Source organism: Myxocyprinus asiaticus, chromosome 2, assembly GCF_019703515.2.
Source record: "Myxocyprinus asiaticus isolate MX2 ecotype Aquarium Trade chromosome 2, UBuf_Myxa_2, whole genome shotgun sequence".
NCBI classification, from domain to species: Eukaryota; Metazoa; Chordata; class Actinopteri; order Cypriniformes; family Catostomidae; genus Myxocyprinus; species Myxocyprinus asiaticus.
This window is the reverse complement of record NC_059345.1, coordinates 32127891-32145565: the sequence shown is the minus strand read 5'-3', so window position 1 is coordinate 32145565 and position 17675 is coordinate 32127891. Positions and strand designations below refer to the sequence as shown.

Genomic DNA, 17675 nt, shown 5'->3' with positions numbered 1-17675 from the left:
AATACATTTCTTTAGAGGTAAAAGACTTTTAATGAGTAACAAATTGAGTGCACCTTTTCTTAGTATCTTTGTATTGTTTTCCAGGAAAAATCAAAACATCTTTAAAACAAGTTAAATATACTTTGCTTTTTAAATGTTACTTTAAAATTGCATGGGATATTAAGATCTGTTTTCAGAGGATGTATCTTTAATATAAGTGCAATTTGTTTTTGTTTTTCCATCTGCATAACCTCACTAAATGTATTATTTTCTAACAGATTTTTTGCAGTTTAACAATAAAAATGTATATAAAATCAAAAAACTAGCCTGTATAATATTACCACATTACATGCCTATATATTATTTTAACATGTTCCTTAAAGGTTCACTTATAATACTGTATTAGAAAAGTCTTTTGCACAAAAAACAGTCCTATATTTGTAAAACATGATAATTTTCCACCCTCATTCTGACACTCTGTCAGAAACACTCAGTTTTGGCGCTGCTTCTCTTTAAGTCTTGACAGTAAACACCCACTGTTATGATTGGCTCTCTGCTCTTGATTGACCTGCTCTCTCCTTGCCATCTCATTGCTCAGCGCTACTGGGTGGGCTACGGAAGTGATTAAAAGTAAAGTAGGTGGTGATGTGTTGTGGAGGTGGTCAGATACAAATGTCTACTACAGTGTGACATCACAAAGAGGAGGAAGTAGAGAATGAGTCGTTTTAGCAGCTTGGTTTAACAAATGCTCTTTTTGCAGAGAGAAGGAAGTTTTGAGTTCTGAAATTTACAGTATGTTTTTATAGTACAATGACCTCTTATATGTCAAAAGATCAAGGAAAATTTGATTCCTAATATCATGACCCCTTTAATCATTTTGTCCTCCTGATATGACCAGCATACAGTATGTAGCTATGCAATGTCACACTTATCCCTGCTAATCTAATTTATACAGTAATGTGTTGTAACATTTTAAACATTGTCACATTGTTATTAAATATCCTGTACAAAATTATTCTGTCCATTGATATGGACAATAGGCAAAAACAACATATGATCTTTTTGACATTTATTGAGCCGAACTGTCATTACTGGTAAGTCACCTGCCCATGAGTGTGCCCCATGGCCTGCAGCCTAAAGTGCTTTATATTTAGCAGCAGGGCACCTCCGGTTACTGATTGAGATTGTCCTGTGAAACTTGATAATACACTGTCTTCCTGCCTGCTGTTCTGGACACAGCAAGAGGAATAGACTGGCTCTAGTAACAATGTGAGGTGAAACCCAAACCGGGTGCTTTTTATTTAGCTGCTAACCTAGTAGCTCAATATCACAAAGAGGTAAAGAGCGCACTATAATGACAGCACTTAAATCAGGGCAAGGCCGCAAGCTAAGATTACAGCATGCCTGCACTGAAAGAGGGCACAGGTGTGCAGCCAGGGTCATTTTGGAGCTTTGGGTACTGGATGTTCTGGATGCTGTTCTTCTTGACCACAGTCCAGTACCACTGGCCAACTACATGTCACAAGGGAGGCTTAAAACTCAAATACAGTCCATGCAAATCTGTGCCACTGATGAATAGTGCACATACATTACTCATTTACAGTGATCACAAGCTTAGCTGCTTTAGATAGACACTGGCAGGCTATCAGTGGAGGGAGGCTTTATAACATTCTGAATGTAACATTATTTGTTATTTGTAACTGTATTTTTATTAAAAGCAGATACCCTATAGCATAGATCCTTCATTGTATGGTCTGAAATGATTTTGCATGCTCAAAGACTTGACTCTGCTTTAAAGAGAACGTGTGTCATTGGTCATAAGCTTCCCCACAAAACGTTGGCCATTGCACAATATTAATGTATAAGGCATTTACTTTAATCTTTCTAGTCATGTCAAAACTTGGTAAGACTTTTTATAAAATATTGTCCATTTCAGCAAAAACCTAATTTGTAGGTTTGGGCTTACCATGGTTTTCTTGTCAGCCTTTTGGACAATGTAGCCTGTGATGTCACAGTTGCCATTATCCTTGGGAGGGTTCCACTCCAGGGCAACATTGGAGCCCCAAACATCCACCACCTTTAATCTCTGGGGTGGACCTGGCAGGTCTGATAGGAGAAGAGAATAAATATATTTTTTTATGTTTACTTTTCATTAAGGACACAATGTATAAAGAGCTCTTAAGTTCTTTACGATAACCCAGTTGGTTACTGTAACATGTAAACACTCGCCACTCCTCTCTCTATTATTGAATGCACAGTTCAATTACTAGAGCAGTTGATTTAATGCGTTAATTTTGCCATATTAAATTATTAGATGCTACTCTTATACAAAGGTACAGTGGGAACCGAAAGTCTGAGACCATACTGAAAATCTAGGATTTTTTTTAAATAAAAAGTTTTAGGATTTTGATTAATTTAAAATAAAGAAATGTTAGGACACAAAATGAAAAATAAATATTTATAGGTCACTAACCAATGAAAAGCAAATTTGTGACACTGGTAACTCTGTACAAAAGATTAGATTTCCTTGAGTCCACTTAAGCACTCAATCATGCTGGGATAACATGGATCACTTGTGGTGTCCATGCAATGCTTTCATTAAAACAAAATGTGGACAAACCAAAACTAAGAAATTTGGGAATTAATTGTTCACTCAAATTGTTATGTTGATAATTACATTTGACATGAAACATGCAAAACAGAAGCATGTTTCAATTATAGTATCCAAACAGTATGTAGTAACTCACCCACAATCTGTATGTTCACACTGGCCTTGTCCTCCATATTCTCAATCTGCACTTGAAGATCATACTTCCCAGAATCGTTCCTCTCTGATCTCCTGATGAAGAGGATGGTATCATTGTCACTGTTCCTTACGTTGACATGCTTCGAGTCCAGAGGCTCATTGTTTTTTGTCCAGTTTACTTTAGGACGTGGTTTACCCTTAAACAGGAGGTGGGTGAAGAATGAGTTAAAATTTATCATTGGTCTCTGAATTTTTACTGTTCATTTATATTACTCACAAGAAACAAAGAAAACATTAAAGGATGAAATCAGGCATGCCATAAAATATCAATATATTGATTATTGATCAATATATTTTATCAATATATTTTTGAGGCATTGATATATTAACATTAGCGAAATTTAAATTAGAAGCCTAATTTGCGTGCTTTCAACTTCACTCAGTTAGGCTTCTGTTAAATGTCTGCCATAATAGCGTTGGGAGACTACAAGGGGGTGATATAACATTTACAGAAACGGGTCGCAAGGCAGGTATCACACACAACATAGGATGGGTATTTTAGAGCTTGGTGAGATGGCGAGACCATGCTGTGTATGTACCTTCATAGAAAATAATTATTTTTAATTTTAGAAAGCACCATGTCGTCCGTCAGACATGTCCGGTGTGCGATCCCCTTTAATTTACCCTGCCGCTCACTGGGTAATACTGTATTTTTGAAAAGACAGACTAATGTGCAACTGGTAGCCCTATTTATATCTAGAATCTAGAATATCGATATACTGTATATCGATAATCATCTGGAAAATCTTCAGTGAAAAAGGAATTGCTCCCAAGCCTAGTTGAAATCAAAGCTGAAATGTGGAGTTACTCACATTCCATACCATGTTTATATGTCTCCTAAGCAACCAAATTGGCCCGGTTGCTAGGGAGGGTAGAGTCACATGGGGTAACCTCCTCGTGGTCCCTATAATGTGGTTCTCGCTCTCGGTGGGGCGCGTGGTGAGTTGTGCGTGGATGCCGCAGAGAATAGCGTGAAGCCTCCACACACGCTACGTCTCCACGGTAACGCGCTCAACAAGCCACATGATAAGATGCACGGATTGACGGTCTCAGACACGGAGGCAACTGAGATTCGTCCTCCGCCACCTGGATTGAGGCGAGTAACTACACCACCAGGAGGACTTAGAGCGCATTGGGAATTGGACATTCCAAATTGGGGAGAAAATCAAAAAAAGAGAGAAAAAAAAGAAATAAGATATATGTTGTATTTGAAAATATTTTGATATTTTATGAGCCATCACAGAGACATGTAGACCAATCCATCTGCCCATTGGGTGTGTTTATGTTTGTGTATTTGTGTGTTAGCCTGCAGTGTTTTGGACACCAAAGTTCCCCATAGGGGTTTTACAGCTGCTGTTCAAACTTGTGTCATTGACTACCATCTGTGTGTAGCCTCTCTCATTGAATTTCAGCCATAGAACTCAGTGTATTTATAGAGAGGATGGCAAGGGATAAAGAATAAAGATTTATGTTTCGCAAACTAGATTCTGTAAACAAACAAGTGGACAAGTTACAGTCTAGCAAAGCACTCTGGCTGATGGAAGTTGTTGGAGGTCAATGTCTGCATCAAAAGAGGACAGCCAACTGTTTCACACTGCTTTAAATAATACTGCTGTACACAGCAATATGGAACTATGTTGGATTTTTTTCATACTACTGAAACTGAAAAATCCAACTTAAATTTTGTCAGATAAACTCAATTCTAAAAGTTGATGGAACTATAATGTTAAAAAAAAAGTTGAGATTACTTAAGTCAGAGCAACTTAAATTTTTAAACAGTAAGCACATACAATGTCAAGTTTGGTGGTTAAGGTAGAACTTCCAGGCTTTTGAGCACGCTCAGGAGGCCATTTGTGGCAGAATAATCAAAATCAAAATCTGTAGGAACCTTGTAAGGCTAAGCATTATGAACTTCATATTGTTGCATCTGCCACAGAGCATGCCAACTGAAGAAGCATTGTGACTGAAGGCAATACCCACAATCCCTTGCGTTTTAATTTAAGTGTGTTTGTTCAAAGTGCGCCGATTTAAGAAGACATGTAAATAATTAGTAAATAATCTGTTTTGAATTAATAGATGTTTTGGCTCTATGTGTTATTTTAATTATGTTTTGCTGTAAAAAGTTGTGGTTTGTTTAAAATCACCATCAGGGTGATTAGTGTTCGCTTTGAATAAGTTTCTTTAGTTATTAAGTTGAGTTAAAGTAGTTGTTATTACACCACCTTTTAAGTTGAACCAATTATGTGGTATCTTGGTTGGGCAGACACATGATCTTAAGCTGAGATGTATATCTGCTTAATAAAGAAAGTCTTTTTATGGGGGGCCTGGGTAGCTCAGCGAGCACTGACACTGACTACAAAACCTGGAGTCGCAAGTTCAAATCCAGGGCGTGCTGAGTGACTCCAGCCAGGTCTCCTAAGCAACCAAATTGGCCCGGTTGCTAGGGAGGGTAGAATCACATGGGGTAACCTCCTCGTGGTCATGATTAGTGGTTCTCACTCTCAATGGTGCAAATGGTAAGTTGTGCATGGATCACAGAGAGTAGCAGGAGCCTCCAAGTGCTGTGAGTCTCCGTGGTGTCATGCACAGCAAGCCACATGATAAGATGCACAGATTGATGGTCTCAGAAGCGGAGGCAACTGAGACTTCCTCCACTACCTGGATTGAGGTAACCACACCACCACGAGGACCTACTAAGTAGTGGGAATTGGGCATTCAAAATTGGGAGAAAAGGGGATAATATATATATATATATATATATATATATATATATATATCTTTTTATATATTTTCAATAAAACTAAAAAATAATGCTGACAGTTGTACTTAAAAATGCAAATTTATTAAACTTATAAATAATTTATATTTTTGAGTTTGCTGAACTTATTGTATTGAGTTATAATCCAACTTGAATTGTTGAATTGTTAAATTGGTACAACTTATTTGCCTGAAGTTTATTAAACTAAAAAATGTGTTGCTTTAAGTTTACTCAACTTTGTATTTTTACAGTGAAGGATGCCTTCCAAGAAACCACTCTAAACAGTTTGCATTTGACCAAGGTTATACTGTATGTTCATATAAAGGATTATTTGCAAAATCATAATATTTTAGATTATATATATATATATATATATAATAAATGAAGTATGAAGAAGACAAAAATGTCTCACCTGGAAGGGAATTACCAGGTTAACAGTTTCTCCTACTTTCTTGATGATTGTCTGACGAAGGTTACGGGGGATCCAGATTTTGGGGCGCTCTGCAATGAGATAAAGTAAACAAATTTTATTATGCCCAGGTGTCCGATATTTAATCAAACCAGCCACCTCTGCACTTCTTCAACGAAGCAAGCTAATTAAATGAGCTAACTTAACATTTTAAGGTCATTCTCTTTATTATATGAAATGTGTTGACCAAGTTGAGCTTATGTACCACACATATCTCTTGTGGCATTGCCTGTCTGTACTGCTTTGTAACTTACGCATGATCTCGCGGATGGTGACTGCCTGTGGCAATGTGGCAGGAGGGCTTGGGCCCGCCATATTATATGCCCTCACACGGAACTGCATCTTCTCTCCAGTTGGCAGGTCACGGATGATCACAGAGGTCCTTTCTGTGAGACCCGCAAATGCAGGAATCCATTCATCAGCTACAGGTATAAAAGACAGACTTCAGACACAGAACATTGAGGACTTTTAGAAGTACTTTTAAGAATAATACACATTGCACACATAAATTAAGGTATAATTAACATAATACACCTGCAATAAGATATAAATACAGACAGTACCAATACATAACAGCATGAGTCTATGTGTAAAACAGGTATGATGGAGAGAATTAGAACCTATTGTAAATATGAGGATATCCCTGGATAACTTTACAGTAAAATACATATTGGTATAAGTCAGCTTTTGAGAAATCACCAGCAGCATACCAGGGAGAATTCAAACAGAGCAGCTTATCTGTCCGTCTGTGCAAGTGAGCAATATGAGCTCCATAAAACAATTATTATAGTGCAGTGGTCTTACAGACAAATCTTTGCAATATATATTGAATCTTTTCTGAAGTGGTTCCAGGATATATGATATAATAGAAAATGTGCAAATTAACCTGTATAACCCCATTTCATTAAATTAAGCCAAGAGCAGCCTGATTCAGTAAACTCAGGCTCATATGCAGGAAACATCTGTGTTTATGCCAAGTCTTTAAAGATTATGTCTCAAGATTATTTGGCACAAAATTCTTTTGACTAGAGCCTTGGGTTTATATAAATGGGTATACAAAGACTCTCAATTTACATGGCAAGCTTGTGTTATGAATTTATGGATGGAGTTCTGTTGCAGTTTCACAGAAGAGTTAACTTTTTTGTCTCTCTATGAATACTGTTTTTAAATAAAATTAGAAATCTTTAGATTTGCTGACATGCTGAAGCTGAGCTTTAAAACAATACTCATTCAAGCACACTTACAGCCTTCCTTGCAATACTCAACCCCATAACCATCGAGTTCAGCTGAGCCCATCCTCTCTGGAGCCCTCCATTTCAGTGAGATGGAGGTATCACTGATGTCATCCACACACAGGCCAATTGGCTCGCTAGTAGGAGCTGTGGGCAGGAAGTCGATAAGCATGAGATGCTGTTCCACACAAACAAAAAGGTAAAGAGGTAATGACTGTATTCTGACTTTGTATAAAGTTTTGTTTCTTTTTGTTCAAGTAACATTGTATCGCCAGTCAAAGTAAATAATAATAACACCGTGTAACAAATATTTTATGTATTTTTTTTGGTTCCTGGGTAGTAAGTGTTATTTCCTATCTGCTTATGCCTCAAAAGTATAGAAAATGGCTATTATTCCCCACAAACCTTGCTTTTGTGACCAGGACAGTAATATTTTGAAATGTACCTATTCCAGAACATTCCAGATAGATTCAGTGCTGAGTAAACTTGGAGTAACTTCTAGAACTTTCTAGAACTTTCCAGTAATATAAGTAGTAGTATAAATACAGGGGCCTTAAGCCCACCAGTTCAGTTTTGTTCAAGCTGCCTAAGTGGATACATTTCTGCATTTTTCTGAGATGGCATCAAGAGGCTGCAAGCATCCGGCAGACGCATTTTGCTATGTCTGCGGCCAATTTATCAAAATAAGAGCGAAAATGTACTCCGTGGAAGCATCTGCAAAGATGTGTGAGGCCTACAAGGCATATTTCGGCATGCCTGTCGGGTATCAAGACAAACCCTGGGCACCTCATTTCACCTGCGAGCACTGCAGAAAAGCTCTGGAAGGTAAGATGGACAATTGTTGCTCGGAATTTTATGTTATAAAATTTTTACATATTTACAATTGTAAAAGTTTTTAATTTAAAATGTTTTACAATTTTCAATGTTATTGAAAAAATATATCATATATGAAAAATGTTGCGAGAATTAGTCATTAGTAATTAGTCATGGGTGATGGGTGAAATAAATGTATTTTTGTAGGATGGTACAGAGGGGAAAGAGAGCCATGAAGTTTGCTATCCCAAGAATTTTGTGGGAACCCACTGACCACTCAAGCAACTGCTACTTCTGCATTGTGGACCCTTACAAACATCGCACTGGCAAGAACTGGCACATAGCACCTGCTATCATGTATCCAGACCTTCCTTCATCCATCGTCCCGGTGCCACACTGCCATGATCTCCCCGTACCCACTCCTCCGGAGAGAGAGCAGCCGTCTTTAGAAGAGAGCAGCAAGTCAGAGAGTGAGGAAGACGTTGTAGATCCAGATGACAATTTCAGAGGTGGAGCTGAGGAGAGAAACCCATACTACCCCAACCAAAAAACCCTCACTGACTTGATTAGAGATCTTGATATCACCAAGTCCAATGCCGAGCTTTAGACTTCTAGGCTCAAGCAGTGGAACTTGTTGGATGAAAGTGTGCAAATCAGAGGAAGCATTGCCAACCTTTTTCCAGCTTCTTCACCCGTCAAGATGGGCTCTGCTTCTGCCACAAAGTGACCAGTCTGTTCGAGGCAATCGGACTCGCCTGTAACCAGAATGAGTGGCGCCTCTTCATTGACAGCTCATCCAGGAGCCTCAAAGCCATGCTGCTCCATAATGGTAACAAGTACCCGTCTCTTCCCCTGGCTTACTTGGTGCACCTCAAAGAGGATTATAACAGCATCAAGACCTTGCTGGACACCTTGAAGTATGATGAGTTCATTTGGAGGCTGATTCGTGAAAGTGATTTACAGTATAATCGTAAATCTCGAAAAACTACTCACTTCTAAATCTTTTGTAGTCATTTTTGTATTACTTTAGTATAAATACATGTTAATTTGGATTCATATGTTGTTTTTTTCTGACTTTATGTGAACGAAAAGATACAAATTCACCCGTTTTCTCATTGGAAATAGGTACATTTCAAAATATCACTGTCTTGGTCACAAAAGCAAAGTTTGTGGGGAATAATAGCCATTTTCTATACTTTTGAGGCATAAGCAATTAGGAAATAACACTTACTACCCAGGAAGAAAAATTGTGTTACATAGTGTAATAATAATAACTTTGCATTTATAAAGTGTATTTTTTATGTTTTATTTATAATAAAGTTTCGGTAACACTTTACAATAAGGTTCCATTAGTTAACATTAGCTAATGCATTAGGTAGTCATTTTTTTTTACAGCATTTATTAATCTTTGTTAATGTTAGTTAATAAAAATACCATTGTTCATTGTTAGTTCATGTTAGTTTATAGTGCATTAACTAATGTTAACAAATACAAGTTTTGATTACTATATGTTGTAATTAACATTAATCTGATAAATGCTGTAAAAGTATCGTTCATTGTAAGTTAATATTAAATAATGTTGTTAATTAATGTGGAACCTTATTGTATAGTCTTACCAAAGTTTCTATTTTTTATAATAAAATTGTATGTATTTAGTGCCATTCTAAAAACTTTTTCAAAAAAAAAAAAAAAAAAGTTGCACTACCAAAATAAAGTGACTATTATCAGAAAAAATAAAATAAAGAACATAATCAGGGGTACATAAGAATGACACAAAGGCATACAAAGAAACAGATACATAAGCAGTAGACACACACACACACACACACACACACACACAAAACACATTTAACATATATGATGCTCTCAGACCCTTTATCTTAACATTAACATCATAGTCAAAAATTGGTTAGCATTTTTCTAAAGAGCCAATTTAAAATTAACATGTACTATAGATTAGCTTTGCCATCTGACAGCAAGGAAAACCTTTAGGATGTAATTTGAGTTTTACTAGGCCAGCAAAGACAAAGATAGAACTGGACACTTTTTAGTTTGTGCCAGGATTTACTTGGACTTGTCACTGTGGTCTCCAGCAAAGTTCCACTGAACAATGTAAGAAGAGTCCTGTTCCCATAAAAAGGATCCATGAAAACTATGTAAACAACCACATTTGTGTGAGGTATATCTACAGTTACCTTACATACTACCCTCACAGTAAGCCTTTCGTCACAGACAAGAATAACTGACATTGCTTGAATAAGTCTGAGGTTAGTGGTGATAAGGGCCTCCTGAAGATATACATGCTCTCTGCTCTGATTTGCAAGCAAGCTTCAGTCTAAAATGTTCTTGCCATATTTAAGAGGCAATGGCATGCCAAGGTCAAGCTGTATTTATAAAGCCTGTGAACTTGCAGCAAATCCAAGAACATCTATTCATATCTGGCCAAGTTAGCAGAGTTTCCATCTACAGCTTTTCTATTAAATGCAAACGTCCATTTCTCACTCTAAATGAGGGGCTAATTGATTAAGCAACTTATCAGCTATAGAATGCTGGTGAATATTAGTCTTAGATTCAACAGTTTACATTATAACATACGTATTGTAAATTCCTACATGCTCAATGAGCTGTACCATTGAAACAATGCAATAAAACAATATCTTAAAGGGATAGTTCACCCAAAAATGAAAATTCTCTCATCATTTACTCACCCTCATGCCATCACGACACCTGTGATGGCATGCGGGTGACTTTCTTTCCATGTTCTGCAGAAGAAAGAAAGTCATACACATCTGGGATGGCAGGATGCTGAGAAAATGATGGGAGAAGTTTCATTTTTGGGTGAACTATCACTTTAAAGCACACCACTGTGCAAGCCCAATGCATTAGCCATTAATTGCATGTAGACAGGCACTATCAAATTGTTTGGCTTTTTTATAGTACTTTATGGTGTTTTCATAAGAGAACAGTTCTTGTAATATATTTAAAGGGATAGTTCACCCAAAACGAAGTCATCATTTATTCATCTTCATGTTGTTCCAAACCCATATTACTTTGTTCTGTGGAACACAAAAAGAGATGTTAGGCAGAATGTTGGTCTTAATCACTATTCACTTTCGTTGTATGGGAAAAAGATGCAGTAAGAGTGAATGACTAAGGATAACATCCTGTCAAACATTTCCTTTTTTGTTCCACAGAAGAAATAAAAAGGATGAGTAAATGATGACAATTTAAATTTCTGGCTGACCTATCCGTGTAATGACAGATAATGGTGAATCAAAAAAAGCCAAATATATGCCACTATCAACCACTTTGAAAACAAAATCATCCTACAAATATAAAGATGTCACATACTGTAGACTATGAGAACATAATCCATGTATTAACAGGCTTCACAAACAAAGACAGAGTGTGTTAGAAATAGATGCCTACTGCCAAAAGGTTCAGGCTCTGGTTCCGGCTCCTGTGGGGGGGCAATTTCCGCTGGGGATGCTTCGACAGCAGATGGTGTCCCCTCCTCTACTGGTGGAGCTGCTTCTCCTGAGGGAGCACTGTCTGCAAGGGGAGCAGGAGCTTTTTCATCTCCAGGAGCTGCTGCCTCCTCAGCTTGAGGTGCTGGAGCTTCAGCACTGGCCTTTTGCACAGGCTGTTCTGGAGGTGGTGTTTCTTTTGCCTCTGGCTCTTTGGTCTCTGTAGGAGCATCGGCCGGTGGTGCATCGGCTGGCTTCTTCTCAGCAGTCTTGGGGAGCTTAGGTTTGGTCATTTTGTCTCTGGGTCACTTCAGTCTGGTGCGTTTTCCAAGTAGAGCCTCCTGAATAGTGTCTGTCTGTTCTGTAACACCTGCTGTGGTCCTCTCCTCTGGGCGCAGTGACGTTGACAGGGTAAGCAACAAAGAAAGTGCAGCGTCCAGCCCCCTCCTCTCCTTTGACAATGCAATAGATACCACAAGACTGGACACAGCTTTGCGGTGTGCTAACGTGCCATTATTTATAGAGGAGGATGCCAAAGATAATTTCCTAATCAGCTGCCTTACAACCGACAACAGTCTACACAGATAGCAATGCTTTTAACACCTCTCACTGGAAGATTATGTTAAAGATGAGCCAGGCAAATTATGGACGCTAGAAAATATGTCAATTTTTTAAGTCGTTGTATCACCAAATAGGAGCTTTTTAGAACCCTTTAACAGAACACAACCTGTTCGTTGTGTCAACTAGATAGCTCCAGGTGTCTTGATTGGAAAAGCCATCCTTAAATGGCAAGCGGATTAGAAAGCAGATGCCTTATGAGAAGGACAACATAGAGCACAACCTCTCAGTAGCACTATAGCCAGTACCTTGAGTAAGGCTTGGATCTTTCCAAAATATAGCACTACTAAATGACTAGATTTCACACACACACAAAAAAACAAAAACAACAACAATGGTCTGAGTCCACTACACCTGTTACTGATGACATTCAGCATGCATTACCCTGTTTACCAAAACAACAATTAAATGTAAATGCAAATTTCTTCTTTTAGAGGCTTAAAAAAAGCATTCAACAACATACAAAATTGGTGAAAAAAATGTCACCTGGACACACAACTAAAGGTATAAACCAAAGCAGCAGAACTTACCAATTGGCACAAATGGCTGGGAGGCGGGACTGGGGCGGGACATTCCGATGGCGTTCACTGCATAAATGCGCATCTCATAGGGTACACCCTCAATCATTTTCTTGGCTTCATATGTAGTATCTTTAAAAGGATCAAAATTGAGTCTCATCCATCTGTAGCTCTTTTTCTTCTTCCTTTCCAGTACATAACCTGAAAAGACAAAATAAGCTCAATATTTTCCTCATACATTTCCTCCAAACTGGAACTTACAAGGGGAATTCAACATTTTTCAGCAACATTAGGGTGTTATTAAAATTCACCATGAAGTTAGTTAAAGGTTGCCTCAAGTTAGCCTTAAGTCAAATTCATTTATAGGTCTTAAGAACTTGATGATGAGGTCAACAACAATATTTTACAGTTGGGACATTATGAACTAACTTTAGTAACACTATTTACTATAATTAGGTAACTCACCTATGACTGGCTGGCCACCATCAAACAGTGGGGCATCCCACTGGACAACACAGGAATCTTCAGCGACGCTCAGGATTCTGGGAGCTTCAGGTGGATCTGGCACATCTGCAAAAAATTAAGAGCTCTATCACAAAAGATTGCGGTCACAAAAACAATATTGATATATTTTAAAGCATTCTCCATATCAACCCACATTCACAGTTCTCCTCTAGGATTTCTACAGTATGTGGTGTCACATAGTGCAGTCAAAGTGAAGTGCGGTACAGCTAATAAGCCCCCTGCAATTTAAAATGTAATTTTGAATGTATAACTGTATAACATAAACATCTGTAGGAGCCACTGAGTTATAAATAGAGTGAATGATAAGTGAAAATGTTTTTTACTAATAAGTTTTGAGTAGTGTCTAATACTCTAAAAGGAAGTCATACAACATCAGAGGTTTCTACTCTCAAACAATGGATTTCTGTAACACTTTTGGACGTACAAATGCCCAAGGTATTTTGACATCATTGGCTGGCATGTCGAAAATAAAGTTATTTATTTAACCAAGCATTAAACATGTAGGACAAGAGTTAAGATGGCAAAACTTCACACACAGGGTGAAAATAAACTGCCAGAAAAAGAACTGGACCTAGACTGTCTGATGGAACATTAGCTGCGTTTCCACTATCAGGCCAAATATGGGTGTGCTAGTGTGTGCCAGGGCCAGTTGCGTTTCCACAGTCTCTTCAGGGGCTTCAGTGTGCCTCCTCGGGCCAATGGGGTCATGACATGACGAATAAAAAATTCATAGATCTTTTGACGTATATAGTAAGAGGTCATTGTACTATAAAAACTTTCAAGTTTCAGAACTCAAAACTTCCTCCTTACTGCAAAAAGAGGATTTGTTTAAACCAAGCTGCTAAAATTACTCATTCTCTACTTCCTCCACTTTGTAATGTCACACCGTGGTAGACATTTACATCTGACACATCAATGCCTACTTTACCTTGTCACTTCCGTAACCCGCCTAGCAGTGGTGAGGAGTGGGATGGCAAATACAGAGAGCAGATCAGTCAAGAGCAGAGAGCCAATCATAACAGTGCGCTTTTACTGTCAAATCTGAAAGGAGAAGCAGCACCTAAACGGAGCGTTTCTGATAGAGCAGTGGTTCTCAACCTTTTTTTGATGAACGCCCCCCTACTCACTGATTCTCGCAAAGCTGCGAGTTTAAGAGCTCGAGCTTTAAGAGCTTTGTGCTCGCAACCCGTATAATTGAGAACCAACTGATAAACCAAGTCTAGATAAACGTTTTAATGCAAAGAGGAACTTGACAATAGATTTGATTATTATTACTGATAAACGATGAACTCGGAAGTAAACTATAGCAGGGTAAACTTCTATTGTGGTGAACAGGACACCACAGCAAATATTATTGTTATATTCCTATTTGCTCCGACAGCTAAATAAAAACTTCACTGTTACTGTATTTCTCTATGACTTTCCAAAAGGGTTAAAAAAAAAAAAAAAAAAAAAAAAATGAAGAGCAGTGGATTATTTATGGTAGTCAGAAGAGAGAAATGTGCCAACTTTTCTGTGACTCCCTCAGCTGCTGCATTAGAAACCTCATCACAGCAGTGGTAACTTAATTAAGTTAATTAATCCTAGGGTAAAACAACACCAAGTTTAATGCTGTAAATTTACACAAAACTATTTAAAAAATGAAACGATACAAAAATATGGGTTCATTCAAATCAGAGGCTAACTTCAGCTTCCCAGGGAACAGCTGGCAGGTGTACCCATCCAAATGGGCTTTAAAGAAGCTTACCAACAACTTTGACATTAATGTCAGCAGTATCCTCTCCAGCAGGATTCCGAACAATGACAGAGTACACGCCCTCATCCTGACGTTCCGCCCCCTCTATGGTAAAGATGCAATGGCCTTTGGTACTCTCCACATGGACACGCCCATCTGTGTCTGTCAGCACCTGATCCATCAATCACAACCACTTGTTATAAAAATAATTTATCAATAATTTATTGACGTCACTCTGGATCAGTCACAAGCCTTTCACATTCAACTTAGCAGACTAATCAAAAACCAGGCAATCAAGAACAGATCAAAGAAGAAATTCTAATATAATACAGTCCTTGCAAATGCTAACACACCCTTAGATAACACTGATATCTGAAATCTCAGCTATTATACATTACCTGTTCATTACCTGCCCTAATTCCTATGATTGGATGGTGCATAGCTCTTATGTTCAAACTTCATTTCTTATGAACTTTATATTATGAAAGATGCACTCACCTGGTTGACACAGTGTGCTACAGAGTTGTGTGTAGTGTGTATGAAACTCCTGATGCTTTGTAGAAGTGTCACTTGATTTGTAATTCAAAGTGATGCTTGTGTTAATGTTAGAGCAGCTTGTTTCCTTTGTACCCAGGGGAAGAAGAACCACAGTTTGGCTTTATCAAATTTTCACATTTTCAATCACCACACTGAACAATAAAAGAGCAAATGATACATTTAAAGGTGCATTCAGTAATTCTTTCCTCATTTTAAAAGTTTTATTTCAACAGAAATTAATTGCAATTTTGAAACATACATCTAAAATTATGACTTCTTATAAACTCAGAAAAAAATAAGAAATGTCCCTTTTTCAGGACACTGTATTTTAAAGATAATTTTGTAAAAATCCAAATAACTTTACAGATCTTTATTGTAAAGGGTTTAAACAATGTTTTCCATGCTTGTTCAGTGAACCATAAACAATTAATGAACATGCACCTGTGGAACGGTCGTTAAGACACTAACAGCTTACGGACGGTAGACAATTAAAGGTCACAGTTATAAAAAATTAGGACACTAACGAGACCTTTCTAATGACTCTTAAAAACACCAAAAGAAAGATGCCCAGGGTCCCTGCTCATCTGCGTGAACATGCCTTAGGCATGCTGCATGGAGGCATGAGGACTGCAGATGTGGCCAGGGCAGTAAATTGCAATGTCCATACTGTGAGAAGCCTAAGACAGCACTACAGGGAGACAGGAAGGACAGCTGATCGTCCTCGCAGTGGCAGACCATGTGTAACAACACCTGCACAGGATAGGTACATCCGAATATCACACCTGCGGGACAGGTACAGGATGGCAACAACAACTGCCGAGTTACACCAGGAATGCACAATCCCTCCATCAGTGCTCAGACTGTCCGCAATAGGCTGAGAGAGGCTGGACTGAGGGCTTGTAGGCCTGTTGTAAGGCAGGTCATTACCAGACATCACCTGCAACAACGTCGCCTATGGGCACAAACCCACCTTCGCTGGACCAGACAGGACTGGCAAAAAGTGCTCTTCACTGACGAGTCACGGTTTTGTCTCACCAGGGGTGATGGTCGGACTCGCGTTTATTGTCGAAGGAATGAGCATTACATTGAGAACTGTACTCGAGCGGGATCGATTTGGAGGTGGAGGGTACGTCATGGTCTGGGGCGGTGTGCCACAGCATCATCGGACTGAGCTTGTTGCATTGCAGGCAATCTCAATGCTGTGCGTTACAGGGAAGACATCCTCCTCCCTCATGTGCTACCCTTCCTACAGGCTCATCCTTACATGACCCTCCTGCATGACAATGCCACCAGCCATACTGCTCATTCTGTGCATGATTTCCTGCAAGACAGGAATGTCAGTGTTCTGCCATGACCAGCGAAGAGCCCGAATCTCAATCCCATTGTGTACGTCTGGGACCTGTTGGATCAGAGGGTGAGGGCTAAGGCCACTACCCCCAGAAATTTCCAGGAACTTGCAAGTGCCTTGGTGGAAGAGTGGGGTAACATCTCACAGCAAGAACTGGCAAATCTGGTGCAGTCCATGAGGAGGAGATGCACTGCAGTACTTAATGCTGTTGGTGGCCACACCAGATACTGACTGTTACCCCCCCCACCTCCTTTGTTCAAAGACACATTATTCCATTTCTGTTAGTCACATGTCTGTGAAACTTGTTCAGTTTATGTCTTAGTTGTTGAATCTTTTTATGTTCATACAAATATTTACACATGTTAAGTTTGCTGAAAATAAAAGCAGTTGAAAGTGAGAGGACGTTTCTTTATTTTGCTGAGATGAAGACTCCAGTCATATCACAAACCCTATAAAATTGGTTTTATTCTACATGGAGAGGGTCCCCTCATAGGGGCTTCCATGTTAAGATCACATGATCAGCCGAATACTACTTGCTTAAAGGGTTAGTTCACCAAAAACGAAAACCCTCTCATGATTTACTTACCTTGAAGCCATCCCAGATGTGTATGAAGTTCCTTCTTCAGCAGAACCAAAGTGAAGATTTTTATAAGCACATTTCAGCTCTGTTTGTCCATACAATGCAAGTAAATGGGTGCCATCAGGCTGCTGGCTATTTGACGGTCCAATAGGCATATTTAGGCAGCATAAAAATAATCCACATGACTTTAAGGTAAGTAAATCATGAAAGAATTTTCATTTTTGGGTGAACTATTACTTTAATCTCAGTAACTGCCCTGTTACTGGACACTTTCACTCAGGGATTTAATT

The 17675-nt window shown here is 38.6% G+C and overlaps 1 protein-coding gene across 1 annotated transcript in view; it reads right to left on the bottom strand.

Moving 5' to 3' along the window:
* The window catches only part of LOC127451329 (myosin-binding protein C, cardiac-type-like), a 54242-nt gene that overhangs the window by 10023 nt on the left and 26544 nt on the right, over positions 1 to 17675 (bottom strand). The window contains exons 21-28 of the mRNA XM_051715925.1: positions 14933 to 15092; positions 13126 to 13230; positions 12673 to 12861; positions 7257 to 7391; positions 6267 to 6434; positions 5956 to 6044; positions 2727 to 2922; positions 1946 to 2085 (exon numbers count right to left, since the gene is read on the bottom strand). Of these exons, the coding sequence (XP_051571885.1) occupies positions 1946 to 2085; positions 2727 to 2922; positions 5956 to 6044; positions 6267 to 6434; positions 7257 to 7391; positions 12673 to 12861; positions 13126 to 13230; positions 14933 to 15092 (1182 nt within the window). The remainder of the gene's footprint in view (positions 1 to 1945; positions 2086 to 2726; positions 2923 to 5955; positions 6045 to 6266; positions 6435 to 7256; positions 7392 to 12672; positions 12862 to 13125; positions 13231 to 14932; positions 15093 to 17675) is intronic.